Genomic DNA, 14,835 nt, shown 5'->3' on the forward strand with positions numbered 1-14,835 from the left:
TTCTAAGTTCTAGGGGACTAATGACCTAAGCAATTGAGTCCCATAGTGCTCAGAGCCATTTTTGAGAGTGTTGTAGCATGGACAAGACTAGGTTTGGTTTCAGAAGAGGAACACGGTATTTCTGGACAGAGAGAAAACCTGTAAGTGGAAATTCTGGGACTAATGGACATAAAATGGACACGTTTCGTATAATATTTAAAAGTAAGCAGGTCTAATAAAACTGAAATCTGAATAGGCAAGAGTTCGTGTAGCGTTTATGTCAAAATTAAAGACTACGTGAAAGAAAATGTCAATGCAGATAAAAATGCCGAAGGAACATCAGATGTCAGCGTTAAACTTAGAGGACGACCTGTTAGGTGAGAGGTACCAGATATTTAGCAAATTCTCGATTGAGAATAAAAACTATAATAGTCCCTAATACAGACTTAACGGTGATCGTAATTGGTTAAACGGCAGTAGTAGTAGTAGTAGTAGTAGGTGACAGAATTCCACTAGTGAAGCAAAATTAGGCAGAACGGTTGAAGCGATGTGGGAGTCCATAGTAACGAAAATAAACAAGGCTTCCATCAATAGGAGCCGTATTGGTATCGGACATACGTATTTCAACGCATAAAAAATTGCACTGTTACGCAAAATTAGCAGTATTCATCATGAATCTCGGGAAATAAACCACCTGCTTCTGGCCTCACTTGGCAGATTTCTAACAAAGAGGTGACTATACAGATGGGTTAAAATATGTCTGGAGGTAATGATATAACGAAGAAACGATTTAGAGTATTTTCGCCTCTATATTGTTGACTAATAGCTGCGTTTCTTGAATTTCTAGTTCAAAACACGTAACTACGGGAAATTGGCTTTCACACGTGACACACACATGCTTGCACAGATAGCTTGTTCAAGCGGAGAAGTAGGTAAGACCACTGAGATAGATAAGCTCGTATCCGGAGAAATCTGTGGTTTTCCAGTGTTTGAGAGAATGAGCCGGCTTGAGTCAGTTGGTACCTGTGCGTCAGAAAGACAGAGCGCAGCCTTGTCACAAACATGTACGATGTAAATAACAGGTCAAAGGATGGGATGTTGGCTCAGAGGGGGAGGGAAGAGGGGGAGGTGAATTAGTCATATACGTAAGTTATGGTTGGGGTGTACGCTCCACGATACAGGTGTGAGGAAGAATTCAGTCGCCTCGTCGAAGGAACAGCTTCGGAATCAGTTGAAATGACATACTCACACTAACAGGATCGGCGTTTACTTGTATATTGGCGAGACACTTAAATTTCGATAACTTTTTGCGAAGCCTTTCTGGGTCTGAATACCAAATGATCTATCGCAGTGGTTAAGAAACTTAACTTGAAATGCAACTGTATTATGATACCAAAGTCAATGAGAACTGTTATACGAAGATTTCTTATGGCTTGGTTGAACACAGCATACTTTTTTGTTAAATGCCAGTGCACATTTATAAGTATTTAGAAGCTTCGCCAGGACTTCTGCTGAAACCTGAATGAACTACAGTTAGTGCATCACAGAGGAAACGCATGTGTATTCTTCTGTGGTGCTTCCAAGCATATTACTTCCGTGTAGTTTTTCTTCGTGTAATAAACTTTGTGTCGTCGATAAAATAAGTTTGCAATACACAGGACGAGTCCGAACTCATAATCCTTTACGCCGATGAGAGATTTGTAACAAATCCTTGGCTTACCACAGAATTAACCTTCGTCACTGTTTAGCACAAGTAAGTACCTCAACTTGAAAGACTGAAACGAAACTAAAACAGTTTTAAAATACGCAGACGACTGTTCCGTACCACACATCAAGGTGGTTATCTGTAAAACCCCTACATTTGTGTTCAATCGATGTTCGTACTTTATGAATCGAAAAATAGAAGCAAAAGTTGCTGAAGAAACAATATCGCGTAACAATTATGATTACAAATATGACTTGGCAAAAACTGGAACATTTACTTGATACCCCACATGTTGATACACATGCGGTAATACTTACTGATCTACACTGTTTGATGAAAAATACCTGGACGTAAGTTAGTGTGTGTTAATATGGGGTGTGTTCTCCCTTAAGCTTCATGACAACTTGAACTCGGCTGCAGACTTTTTCAACAACGTATCTGAAAGTCTGTGGAGGAATATCAGCCCATTCTTTTTCAAGAGCCGAAAACACTAATGTTGGTCACCGGGGGTCTGCAACAAAGCTGACGTAACTCATCACAAAGATGCTCCATTGACCCTGGGCAGGCCAGTCCGTTCAGGACTGTTGTTGTTGTCCACAAACTATTGCCTACAGATGCTGCTCTATCAAAGGGTCTATTGTTATGTCGATATGCCATCGCCACCGAACTGATCCGGTACTGTACCTGCCGTAAAATGTGCTGATATCCTTCCACAGTTTTTTCTTTAGCGCTACAAGAGGACCACACCCTAATCTCCAGTGACACCCCCATACAATAACAATAGTAGCAATAGTAGCAATAGTAGCAATAGTAGCAATAGTAGCAATAGTAGCAATAGTAGCAATAGTAGCAATAGTAGCAATAGTAGCAATAGTAGCAATAGTAGCAATAGTAGCAATAGTAGCAATAGTAGCAATAGTAGCAATAGTAGCAATAGTAGCAATAGTAATTATTCCTTCTCCGTACTTTGTCGGCACTATACGTGGTGGCAGATGACGTTCTCCAAGCATTAGCCAAAGACGAGGCCATCAGAGCGCCACAGAGTATACTGTGATTCAGCATTCCAAATGACCCTATTCTAGTCACGAACTGTCAATTACCGTCGCTTCTAACATTGCGTAAGGCGTTGCTTAGCACCATGATACGTCATCTGTGCCCTGAAGCCAAAGGAAAACTCCTCTTGTTTTAGTTAGGTCTAGCTTGATGGACGGTACCCCGCGATTTGGAAGGAGGCAATATTAATTCCATCACGGAAACCAGGTAGCAACCGTAGCGTCCCTAACAGTTACTAGACTGTAGCCCTTAAAACACATGGTCAACTGACTGCTCGAATCCCGAGGTCACCTAAGCCGCTCCCAGTGCGGTTTCAGGTGCTACCGTTCCAACCTTGACAACTTAATTCTACTGGGCACGGCGATATAGGTGTCCTCCTTACGCCGAAACCATTTGCTTTGTGTTATTTTTGACCTCGAAAAATTATACAACACTGTTTGAAGGTACATCATCGTTCGCCTACTCCATGAATGGGGGCTACGTGGACGGCTGCCGCTTCCTTTGCAATCCTCCCTCGAGGACCAGTGCTTTAGATATCGTGTTGGTCATGCATTGTCTGACTGCCATGTTAAAGAGAAAGGGGTCTCCAAGGCAGTGTACTCAATGTTACATTGTTTGCCATTGCTATCAACGCATTTTCTGTACGGTTAGGAAGCCTTCTAATGTTCTTTTTTGTGGTTGACTTCGCAATCATATACACTTCCTCCGATCTCAGTGACGACGAAGCAGCTGCAGCTCATCATGAGGAGGCTGGAAACCTAGGCGAAGGCAACTGGTTTTCAGATCTCACCAGAGAAGACTACATTTGTCAATTTTAACCGTACTCGTCGAAGTTTAAACAACCAGTGCTCATAATGGGGACAATATTTTACCCTTTGGGGAAACTGTGCACTTTTCTGTTTATTATTTGACTCAAAAGTGACTTCGCTCTCAGACCTGAAAGACCTATGAACAGAGGGCTCCCAGTCATTGAATACTTTGAAATGCATTAATGGAAAAACATAGGGAGCTGGCAGATCTCGCCTCCTGCAGTTCTATAGGACAATTGTTCAATCACGTTTAGATTACGGCAGCATGGTCTATGGATCAACCCGTATTTCCTACCTGTTACACTGACCACCATGAGAGCATTCAGATATCGACAGGAGCCTTTCTGATCAGCACAGCACAGCACAGCACAGTACAGTGTGTGTGTGTGTGTGTGTGTGTGTGTGTGTGTGTGTGTGTGTGTGTGTGTGTGTGTGTGTGTGTGTGCGCGTGTGCGCGCACGTGCGTTTGGTCTGGGTGTGTTTGGGGGGGGGGGGGGGGGGGGAGGCTGGTAAACCATCACTCTGGATTCGGCGACGTATCCATTGGCATTCAGCGCAGTGGTCGAGCCTAGCTTATTTCGGCTGTCTGCCCCATGTGACAAACCCATCTGGGATATGTGCTACTGTTTCAAGAATCTGGATCTGTTAGACCTCTGAATACACAGCCAGGTATGGAACGCATTGTTGCCTTCGTGTCTCCAGAGACCCAAAGTGATTTTAAGCTTGATGAAGTAAGAGAAAATTTGCACTCCAGATTACGTTTTTGCAACTTCCATTTTAAGTACATAACACAGATTTATCGATAGAATGAAATTTTCACTCTACAGCGGAGTGTGCGCTGATATGAAACTTCCTGGCAGATTAAAACTGTGTGCCGAACCGAGACTCGAACTCGGGACCACACAGTTTTAATCCGCCAGGAAGTTTGATTTATCGCTGTTTCTACAGATGGATCCCAGAAAGAGAATGTTCTCGGCTGTCCAGCTGTTTTTCCTGATAGAATTTTCAAAGTGCTTCTTCTTGAACAGTTTAAAGATTACGATGCGGAGTTGCATGGAATTATGATGGCGCTGGAGAGGATTCACAGACATCGCCGTCCAAGTTTTCTTATCTCTTCCGACTCGCTTTGTACGCTAAAGGCCCACTACCAAATGTATCCAATAGCCCCGGTGGTTCAGCTCATCCACGACTCCTTACAGCGGCTCCAACACCATGGCAAGGTGGTGATTTTTGGCTGGATACCTGGCCACATCGGGATACAGGGAGACATGCCCGACAAAGCAGCCAAGGAAGCATGTCAGGATGGTAGTGTCCGTCAATGTCCAGTCCAGCTGCATGCCGTCATGTCATTTTCTGACTGACGCATCGTGCGCCAGTGGGAGACTGAATTGGTGAAGATGACAGAAAACATTGCGGTCGCTGATAGCGACCACACAGGCAAGGCGGACTTCGCCAGCCTCGCCACTGGAAGGGGTTCCGCTTTCCAGGTAGCGCATCGGACGTAACCCTTTAACACATGGGTTCATCCTCCGGCGGGAGGAGCCATCACTCTGAGGTTTGCGGTGTGCCACTTTCAGTATTTTGGCGACGTATGTCTTATATACTATCAGGGAAATCCTCAGTCTCGATGGAGATCTGCGCACCATCCTCGCCGATACCGATTAATGTGTTAAGAGTGGTGAATTTTTGTGAACGATCAGGCCCCATCCCTAAATTGGTGGGGAAGGGAGACATACTTTAATACATTATAAAATGCTCCGCATGTGGGGACACCCTTCGGCTACACCTATGAGACTGGCATGTTGACTTCTCGTCAGGCCGCTGATAACCATGATGTTGAGCGCCCCTCACCTAAGATGATCATCGTTGCTTAGCATTGACTTCGAAAATATGTTTATAAGGAGCTGCTCTTGATTTTACCCTATTCTTCTTAAAATTGTGCTGGGTGCACTGCTGGTACCTCGAGTGATTCCTTCCGCTGATTTTATGTAATTTTTTTGCAACTTCCCTCCACATGGAAGGCGTTACCTGTCCGTCAGTACGTAAGTTCTAGCTCTGGTTGTTCCTTAGCGTTTCTGCTTTGCAGTTCCATCACAAACTGTCGATTTTGGCAGCTTTAGAAGGGTTGAAAAGTCACCAATGGATTTGTTACTCATGTGACGTGCAATGACCATTCCACGTTCGAAGTCCTTGACAAGGGAGCAGTACATACTTCCCCTCGCCGATGTAATTAATATTGACACGGCTAACACTTGTAAGATCTGAACACGCGTAAAGGTGCAACTCTCAACCGTTTTCGAGAAGATAGTTCATATGCATACCTAAAACTTTTAAACTATCATGTGGTCGTTAGTAGTCAACGAGTCCGTAGCCCATAGAGTACTCTTACTCTTAGTTTTAGAACGGAGAGGACTCTGGATCAAATGTCGCTCCTACTGCTTTGTTCCTTAATTCCAAAGTCATTCTAATAACATAATGATTGTGTATATTATAAATACCAAAGGAATCATTTGTTTTCATGATCTTTACCTGAAAATTGTTTTTCCTCATTTAATTTTGGAAGTAGCAGTAGAACCGTATTCTTGGACATACGTTCCAATTCATCAGGAGTCCGTTTTCCATATGTATATGTATATGTATATATATGTGCAGGTACATTTCTATCTACTTCGACCTCATTTCTCCGGTATAAATACAGGTATGGTGTGACTCATCGTGTGAAACTGTTTTCCTGGTAATCCCGCAACTAGTTTTCACGCACGAGAATCAGCTGCATGTGCGGAAAGAACTGTTGGTTGGTGGAGAGAGAAAGGGAACTGTGTTGGCACATCCGAAGTGTGTTTCGTTCGTGTGATAGCCCCCGAGGTAGTCACATGCAGTGAAAGAATATGAATGACACATTTGTACATTGCACATCATCCGGAAAATTACTACCAACTGTCTTAGTTTGCTTGCAAGATAACATGGGCTCATTTGGATCAAGGCTGAAAAAATCAGCTGGTGCCGCACACAAATATAACGTCAACAAAGTCCGGAAAACTCTCGAAAGTATTACATAAGAAACTTCTAACCGACGTGTTGAAGCCATATGTGGGAGAACATTTCTTTCGCTCTTCAATTCATGGAGGGGTGCAGACGAACCCGATTTGTATTATGGAACTTTTCAAGATAGTGAGGGTCTGCCAACGTGCAGTATTAAAGTATTTAAAATCTCATCAATATGGACCACTAAGAATTGGGAGTTACCACCCTATTTATTATTTCCTCACCATGTGTTACACTTATCATTGATGGTGTACATTTAGGTGTGCAGAGCTGAAGGTCTTTCTAAAATTGAGGGCGAGACCCTTAGCAGAAGATCAGACAATGATACTTCTAAGAACTTCGTTTACCATTTCATCTGTTTCTGTACGTAGCGTCGCTTTCTAATAAACTATTTTGGGCCCACAGTGCTCTTCCTTGAAATTAATTGCTCGTGATGCTTTTTACACTGGGCGCAATAACACAGTCTTATAACTGGCCATAATATAGAATTGTTCTATTCTGGTACCTCGTATTGTTCCTCACCCTATGCCGCTCACAACCACTACACCTGAGCGCTTCTGTCAGTCTACTACAAGCGCCAGACTCAACTTCAGTGCGCGCGTCCGCGTCCAGCGACAATGTACCCTACTTCACATATACTCTTTTACTTTACACAATAGCCAATCGCTCTGACTACACCAGCACGTTTAGCAAATTGCTACACCAAGAAGAAATGCAGATGATAAACGGGTATTCATTGGACAAATATATTACACTAGAACTGACACGTGATTACATTTTCACGCAATTTGGGTGCATAGATCCTGAGAAATCAGTACCCAGAACAACCACCTCTGGCCGTAATAACGGCCTTGATACGCCTGGGCATTGAGTCAAACATAGCTCGGATGGCGTGTACATGTACAGCTGCCCATGCAGCTTCAACACGATACCACAGTTCATCAAGGGAAGTGACTGGCGTATTGTGACCAGCCAGTTGCTCGGCCACCATTGACCAGACGTTTTCAGTTGGCAAGAGATCTGGAGAATGTGCTGGCCAGGGCAGCAGTCAAACATTTTCTGTATCCAGAAAGGCCCGTACAGGACCTGCAACATGCGGTCGTGCATTATCCTGCTGAAATGTAGGGTTTCGCAGGGATCGAATGAAGGGTAGAGCCACGGGTCGTAACACATCTGAAATGTAACGTCCACTGTTCAAAGTGTCGTCAATGCGAACGAAAGGTGACAGACCTGTAACCAATGGCATCCCATACCATCACGCCGGGTGATACGCCAATATGGCGATGACGACTACACGTTTCCAATGTGCGTTGACCACGATGTCGCCAACCACGGATGTGACCATCATAATGCTGTAAACAGAACCTGAATTCATCCGAAAAGATGACGTTTTGCCATTCGTGCACCCAGGTTCGTCGTTGAGTATACCATCGCAGGCGTTCTTGTCTGTGACGCAGCGTCAACGATAACCACAGCCTTGGTCTCCGAGCTGATAGTCCATGCTGCTGCAAACGTCGTCGAACTGTTCGTGCAGATGGTTGTTGTCTTGAAAACGTCCCCATCTGTTGACTCCGGGATCGAGATGTGCCTGCACGATCCGTTACAGCCATGAGGATAAGATGCCTGTCATCTTGACTGCTAGTGGTAAGAGGCCGTTGGGATCCAGCACGGCGTTCCGTGTTAACCTCCTGAACCCACCGGTTCCATATTCTGCTAACAGTCATTGGATATCGACCAACGCGAGCAGAAATGTCGCGATACGATAAACCGCAATCGCGACAGGCTACAATCCGACCTTTATCAAAGTCGGAAACGTGATGGTACGCTTTTCTCCTCCTTACATGAGGCATCACAACGACGTTCCACCAGGCAACGCCGGTCAACTGCTGTTGTGTATGAGAAATCGGTTGGAAACTTTCCTCATGTCAGCACGTTGTAGGTGTCGCCACCAGCGCCAACCTTGTGTGAATGCTCTGAAAAGCTAGTCATTTGCGTATCACAGCATCTGCTTGCTGTCGGCTAAATTTCGCGTCTGTAGCACGTCATCTTCGTGGTGTCGAAATTTTAATGGCCAGTAGTGTATATTACACAAATTGCTCCATTACCCAAAATTGCAACATTAATACTGGCAAAATTTCATATGTTAGACACTATGTTGCGTTAGTCTGAAAGCGTCAATGAAACAGCGGTACCTGTAATATTTTACTTAAGTGATTTCTACAGCGAATGGGCCAGGCTGCTCGTTGAGGTGGCGCCGAGGAACGCTAGGCACGGTACTCCAGCAGCCTGCGACAGGTCAGGCGTACTGTCTGACAGCCAGGCGGCACGAGGTGCGGTAGTGGGGACCAGCGAGGTGGCCCGCAGATACGCCTCAGCGCTTTCGAGGAAGGATGTGGACTTAAATATGTACCTGTAGCATGTTCCGGATGGTGGTTGTGGTGAAGGCAGAGACAAAGAGCTCTCTCGGCACACACAGCGTACAGCCAGGAATGCGGTACACCCACAACCTGGAAGATGGCAGATTGGCATCCACACAGCTATGAGAAGATATCAGCTCGCATTCATTCATTCATTCATTCAGTCAGTCAGTTTGGCACTTAACCAGAGGAAGGTACAATAGGTCCCCATCTTCGGTCGTCAGTACCGACAATGTGGAGTCATAGTCCGACAGACCGCAGGTTGCAGCCTCGTAGTTGAAGTCTTCAAACAGGCAGCACATAACGGTGAACCAAAAAAATGGCTCTGAGCACTATGGGACTAAACATCTTAGGTCATCAGTCCCCCTAGAACTTAGAACTACTTGAACCTAACTAACCTAAGGACATCACACACAACCATGCCCGAGGCAGGATTCGAACCTGCGACCGTAGCAGTCCTACGGTTCCGGACTGCAGCGCCCAGAACCGCACGGCCACCGCGGCCGGCAACGGTGAACCAGCAGACATAACCTGTAACTAGCAAGGATGTTATTCCGTCGGGATCGTTAACGCGGGCAGAATGACAATACATTGGGGATGAGGTGTCCGTAATAGGAATATGTAAAGCCAAAGGATCATGTCATTGTAGCAGGTTAAACGGCCATTTTCCCTCGTTTAATCAGAGGTGTCAGCGGTTCTGTCAACACGTGATGTCTCAATTATGGACGGTTTTCTCTGCCTCTGCTCTCTAGTTAGCTCTGCAGCGACGGAGCTCAGATGTTGCATATTGTTACACCGGAGTGTAAAGTTTTCTGAACGAAATTTCCTGTGCCGTCGCACAGCACCATTTGCATACCTTCCCATAGCTTCGCTCGCTGTGTCGCAGTGAGTTACGGGCGTTGCCCTGCATTTGAAATACTGGCACTCTTCGCATGCCCCAGATTGTTTCTGTTTGTGATACACGGTCTGAGTCGGACGTCGTTCTGTTGCCGTCTGTGTCGAGCAATAACTTTGAAAATTTGTGCATGAAGAACAGGACTGATGTGCAACGGTTTTACCGGTAAAGTACTTTGACGGGTGGCAGAACAGACAAACCTTATTCTAAACTATTACGTTTGTGCGTAAGTTCGTAGCATTTTAGTTTTGCATGTTGACATCTCTGTAGCTATCGGTTTGTTTATCGATTGCCACTTTTTTTATTTGTAGTTCGGTTGCGATTTGACTTGACATATTGTCATTTGGAGATACTGAGTAGAGCTGTGGAAACAAGAAAATACAGTGCGGAGAAATCGGAACATTTCCGACATACTCTTCTGTTTGAGTTCAATATGGGGGACAGCAGCAGAGGCATGCAGGAACATTTGCGCCGTGTATGAGGATAATGCCAGTGTTCAGAACATGGCAAGGAAATGGTTTAATCGTTCTAAGGATGACCGTTTCGACATTAGTGGCTCTCCAAGTTTAGATAGACCTTCGGGGTTTGAAGATCATTTAAACGCATTACTCCATAATGATCCACGACAGTGTACTCGAGAACTGGGAAATGTGATGAACTGTAATCATTCCACACCAGTGGGATATTCGGATGCAATGGGGAAGGTTAAAAAATCGTGGAGTAGCATGGGTACCACATGCTATAAGCCAAAAACCCAAAAATATGTGGAGGCCGTATGTGCATCTCTGCTTGCTCGTCTTCAATTGGCTCCTGAACAACACCGACCATTCCTATCCTATCCTGTTCCGTTACTAGTGACGAGAACTGGTGTCTTTATGCTAACATAAGGAAAAGAAAGGAATGGTTGAGCCCAAACAAAGCAGCAACTTCCCGTACAAAGACGTGCGTGCATTAATTGAACATGTTATGCGTTTGGTGGAATAACGACGGTTTGATGTAATACGAATTGCTTTCCCAGGTGCAACCACCACTGCTCAGAATTGTCAACAACTGAGACATCTTGCAGACCCAACCCAAGAACAAAGATCATGAAGACTGTGTGAAGTTATGCTACTCCACGATAAGGCCGGCCGCAGCTGCTAGACTGCAAAAACGGAAAAAAAATTCAGGATTTCGGTTGGGAAGTCATCTCGCACCCACCTCATTAATCTTATCTGGCGACTTCATGTTTCTACCTTTTTCCGCGCTGTTTCGAACAGTCTTCAAGGAACTTCGTTTCTAGATGAAAATATACTCCGAACATGACTCGGCGAGTTCTTCGCCTCAAACCCACGTGATTTCTACAGTCACCGAATGGGAAAGTTACCTCAGCATTGCCAGACTGTTGTAAATAGTGAACATTATTGATGACTAAAATCTGCTATGTGAATCTGACTTACGGAAAAATATTACGAACTTGTGCACCAACCTAATAACTTTTATTCCGTATTAGCTGCTGGTCTGGGTACTGTTCCTTTGAGAGAGCCGATGTCTCATGAGAAATTTGACCATTCGTGCTTGTTAGCTAAAAAGTCTGCACCAGCAGGCAGCTCAAACATCGCTCCAGAGGTAATTCAATGGAGTCTGCAGGTGCCTAAGCAACAGCGTTGGATGGCCTGTGTCAGCCATCCTATCTCAATGCACATTTGGGATTCTACTGAATAAGGAGCCTAGGTCCTTAGCCGTTTAGTGTAGTCATGAAACAACACTAAGAGCCTCGTTTAGCTGCTTACATATTTCCTTGTTATGAAAAATGTAAGTAACTGTTTCTTCTCATGGAACAGAGTAAAAGAAGTCGTGCACGGTTGCAGGCGGCGCTGGTCTGGGGATCAGACACCTGCAGGTGGTGCTCATGTGTGGCGGCATCACGCTGGCCTTCATGCTGCGGGTGGACATGTCCGTGGGCATCGTCGTCATGGCCAACAACACCGGCTCCAACCCGGACATAAAGGTGAGTGTCCACTCAGGGGCGCAAGTGTAGAATGCACCCGGCCACCAGAAGCAAGGGGCATTACAAAATGTTCTCATCTCTCGTAAGTAGCTTCTTTCCTCGTACAGGATACCGTGGCGAAGAAAGTGTGGCCCACCCTGACTCTCTCGTCAGTATAGCAAGACGCTCTGTATTGATCCATATAGCAGTATGGTTTTGATTGCTAGAGCAAGCGCTCCCTTGTGACACCCATATCCAGTACTCTCATACAGCGATACTTTCATTGTGCAGTGAGATGCAGCGCCTGAAAATTAAAAAAAAATTATCATAACCCCCTTGCAAAACGTCCATAATCATCGTGGACAGTTTCCAGCCTCTGACCGGTTCTGTATGGAACATAGGCCTCTCCACCTTCTTCCGTCTTGACACCATCTCTCCGTCTTCACCTTGGTCCAGTCTTATCCTCTCTTCTGGGCGCATTCCTCTACTGCCTTCAGCCATCTGTCTCTCGGTCTACCTCTTTGTCTCTTTCCTTCCAGTTTCATCTCGTGTATCCTCCTGGGTATCCTCTTCTCCTCCATTCTCTTAACGTGTCCATACCATCTCAGCCTTGATTTCTCTATGCCCTTCTGTAATGGTTTCACCTTCATTAACTCCCTGATCCTCTCATTTCTTAACCTGTCTTTGTCACTCCAATACTGTTTCTCCAGAATTTCATCTCAGTAGCTTGTACTTCGCTTTTCTCTCTTCCTTTCATAACCCAGGATTCTGATGCATATGTCATGATCGGGACATAGTATGACTTGTATATAACCTTTTTACTTATTTGGGTTACATCCTTGCTTCGTATCAGGCTTCTGACACTTCCGAAATGCTTCTGCTTTTCTGCCCCGCTCGTTTATTTCTCTGTCGTTTCTTCCTTCTTCCCGTATTAGGCTTCCTAGCTACCTGAAACTCTCCACTCTCCTCAATCGCTCCCCACCAATTTTTATTCCGGTTGTTCCTCTCTCCTTCTTTATTGTTGTGATAATCATCTCATTCTTACTTACACTAAATTTCATCCCATATTCTTGTACTCTTCGTTCCCATACGTCCAACTGCTCTTGTACTTCTTCCTCATTATTCCCCAAATCATCAGATCTGCAAACACCATAGCTTTCATCTTCCTTTCACCTGTTACTTGTGCTACTGTACTCATTTATCATCCATCATTACAGTGAAGAGTAATGGTGAATGTGCACTTCGCTGCCTCAAGCCATTCCTCTGTTCAATCCAAGCTGATCTCTCTCCTCCCACTTTCACACAGCTCACGCTTTCAAGGTACATTTCCCTTATCCTCCAAATCTATTTTGCTACTCCTCTGTTCTCGAGGGCTTTCCACACTTCGCTTCTGCGTACACTATGATAGGCTTTATCAATGTCCTGGTGGTCATTAGTAGATCTATTCCATATCCATAGTGATGTTCCTGTAGTTGTCTTACAGCAAAAATTAGATCCACAGTGGATCTTCCTGTTCTAAAACCATGTTGCTTCTCTTTCTTCCTTCTAATTTTGTCCGAATTCGTGCTCCAAAAATTTCTCAAAAATCTTTGCACAATGACTCATCAATGTTATTCCCCGATAGTTATTGCACTCTTTTCTATTTCCCTTCTTCCTGTCATCTGGGATCACCTTCTGTTTCCACACAATTTTCATTACTCGTATTGTATCTCCACCTCTCCTGCTGCTCTCGCCATCTCTCAGCCAACTGCACTGCTTGACAATTGTCAGGTACCAGAAACATTGTTTTACGGGAATAATCACAGGCCATGATGGATGACATGAAACTGAGTACATACGTAATATAAATGGTGTGGTACATTTGTAACGAAAAAGTCGTACAGATTTCACCATAAGTGAAGCACGATGACAGACATAAACGCTCACGTTTGACACAGGTCAGACTAACAACATAAAGGTCGATGTCAGACTCTCGGCAAAGAATGTGTCCTCCTTGGGCATTAATGTACATTTGGCAACTGTTGTTCACGTTGGCTACCAAACTCTTGATATCCACGGTCGTAATGTCCCACTCCTCTCTCAAGGCAATTCTCAATGCCTGCACTGTTCGGGGAGGGTTTGTTCGTTGAGAAACACGTCTGCCAATAGCTTCTCCAGCGTGCTCTGCAGAGTTTAGGTCCGGGGAAATGAAGTCTGCACAGTCTTTATATGTTCGTTAAATAATCCAACCATTTCTAGTTCTCGTTCTCTAGGAGGCTGCGCGTTTGATACACGCCTGTAAGTAGAACCGTCAGATGCTTCATAGACCACACGGTATAGCATAACCTTCTTTGGGTTCCACTTGTTAGAGGCAGTGGTGGGAGGGGGGCTGGCAGGTATGGTGTACCACCACACTGACATATAACAGCAAATGTAGCCTCAGAAGGCCATCATGGCTCTTGTTCGTCCACAGAAAAAGGGTAAATGACGGTTGTGATTAAGTTGTTGAGTCCCCGTGGGAATTGCGGATCGATGCCGGCAACGTATGTTGCTGCCATGTATTTCTACCCCTGGTGAAAGAGGAAAGGGAGTTGCCGTAGCAATTGTCGCCGGAGTCTGTGCTGGGTGTTAAAACGTTGCCAAATTCTGCAACTTCTGCTCTAAACGTGTTTCCCATACTGATAACTTTCAAACATGAGCACTTATTACCTAAAAATTCATGCAGCTACTAATCTAAAGCTTTAAAATTATTTAAAGACATGTAAGTTTTAAAAACAAGCAAACGCTACCTGTGTATCCTTTATCATGCAAAAAGAAAGTAGATACTGAGGAGACATGCCTGCCAATACTAATAATATTAATAAATACATCACCTGTTTGCAGCTGACGGTTTAGATTATCATTTCTTTCTAGAGAAGCTGAATGGTCAAGGGTTGGTATCTGTTCTTTCGGAACAGTTACTCTCTTCACGATATTAATAAATA

General features: G+C 44.7%; 1 protein-coding gene across 1 annotated transcript in view; it reads left to right on the forward strand.

The window, feature by feature from the left end:
- Nucleotides 1-14,835, forward strand: part of LOC124777947 (putative inorganic phosphate cotransporter) — a 241,372-nt gene that overhangs the window by 182,253 nt on the left and 44,284 nt on the right. The window contains exon 2 of the mRNA XM_047253502.1: nt 11,754-11,893. Within this exon, the coding sequence (XP_047109458.1) occupies nt 11,754-11,893 (140 nt within the window). The remainder of the gene's footprint in view (nt 1-11,753; nt 11,894-14,835) is intronic.

The sequence above is a fragment of the Schistocerca piceifrons genome, chromosome 1, assembly GCF_021461385.2.
Source record: "Schistocerca piceifrons isolate TAMUIC-IGC-003096 chromosome 1, iqSchPice1.1, whole genome shotgun sequence".
Taxonomy (NCBI): Eukaryota; Metazoa; Arthropoda; class Insecta; order Orthoptera; family Acrididae; genus Schistocerca; species Schistocerca piceifrons.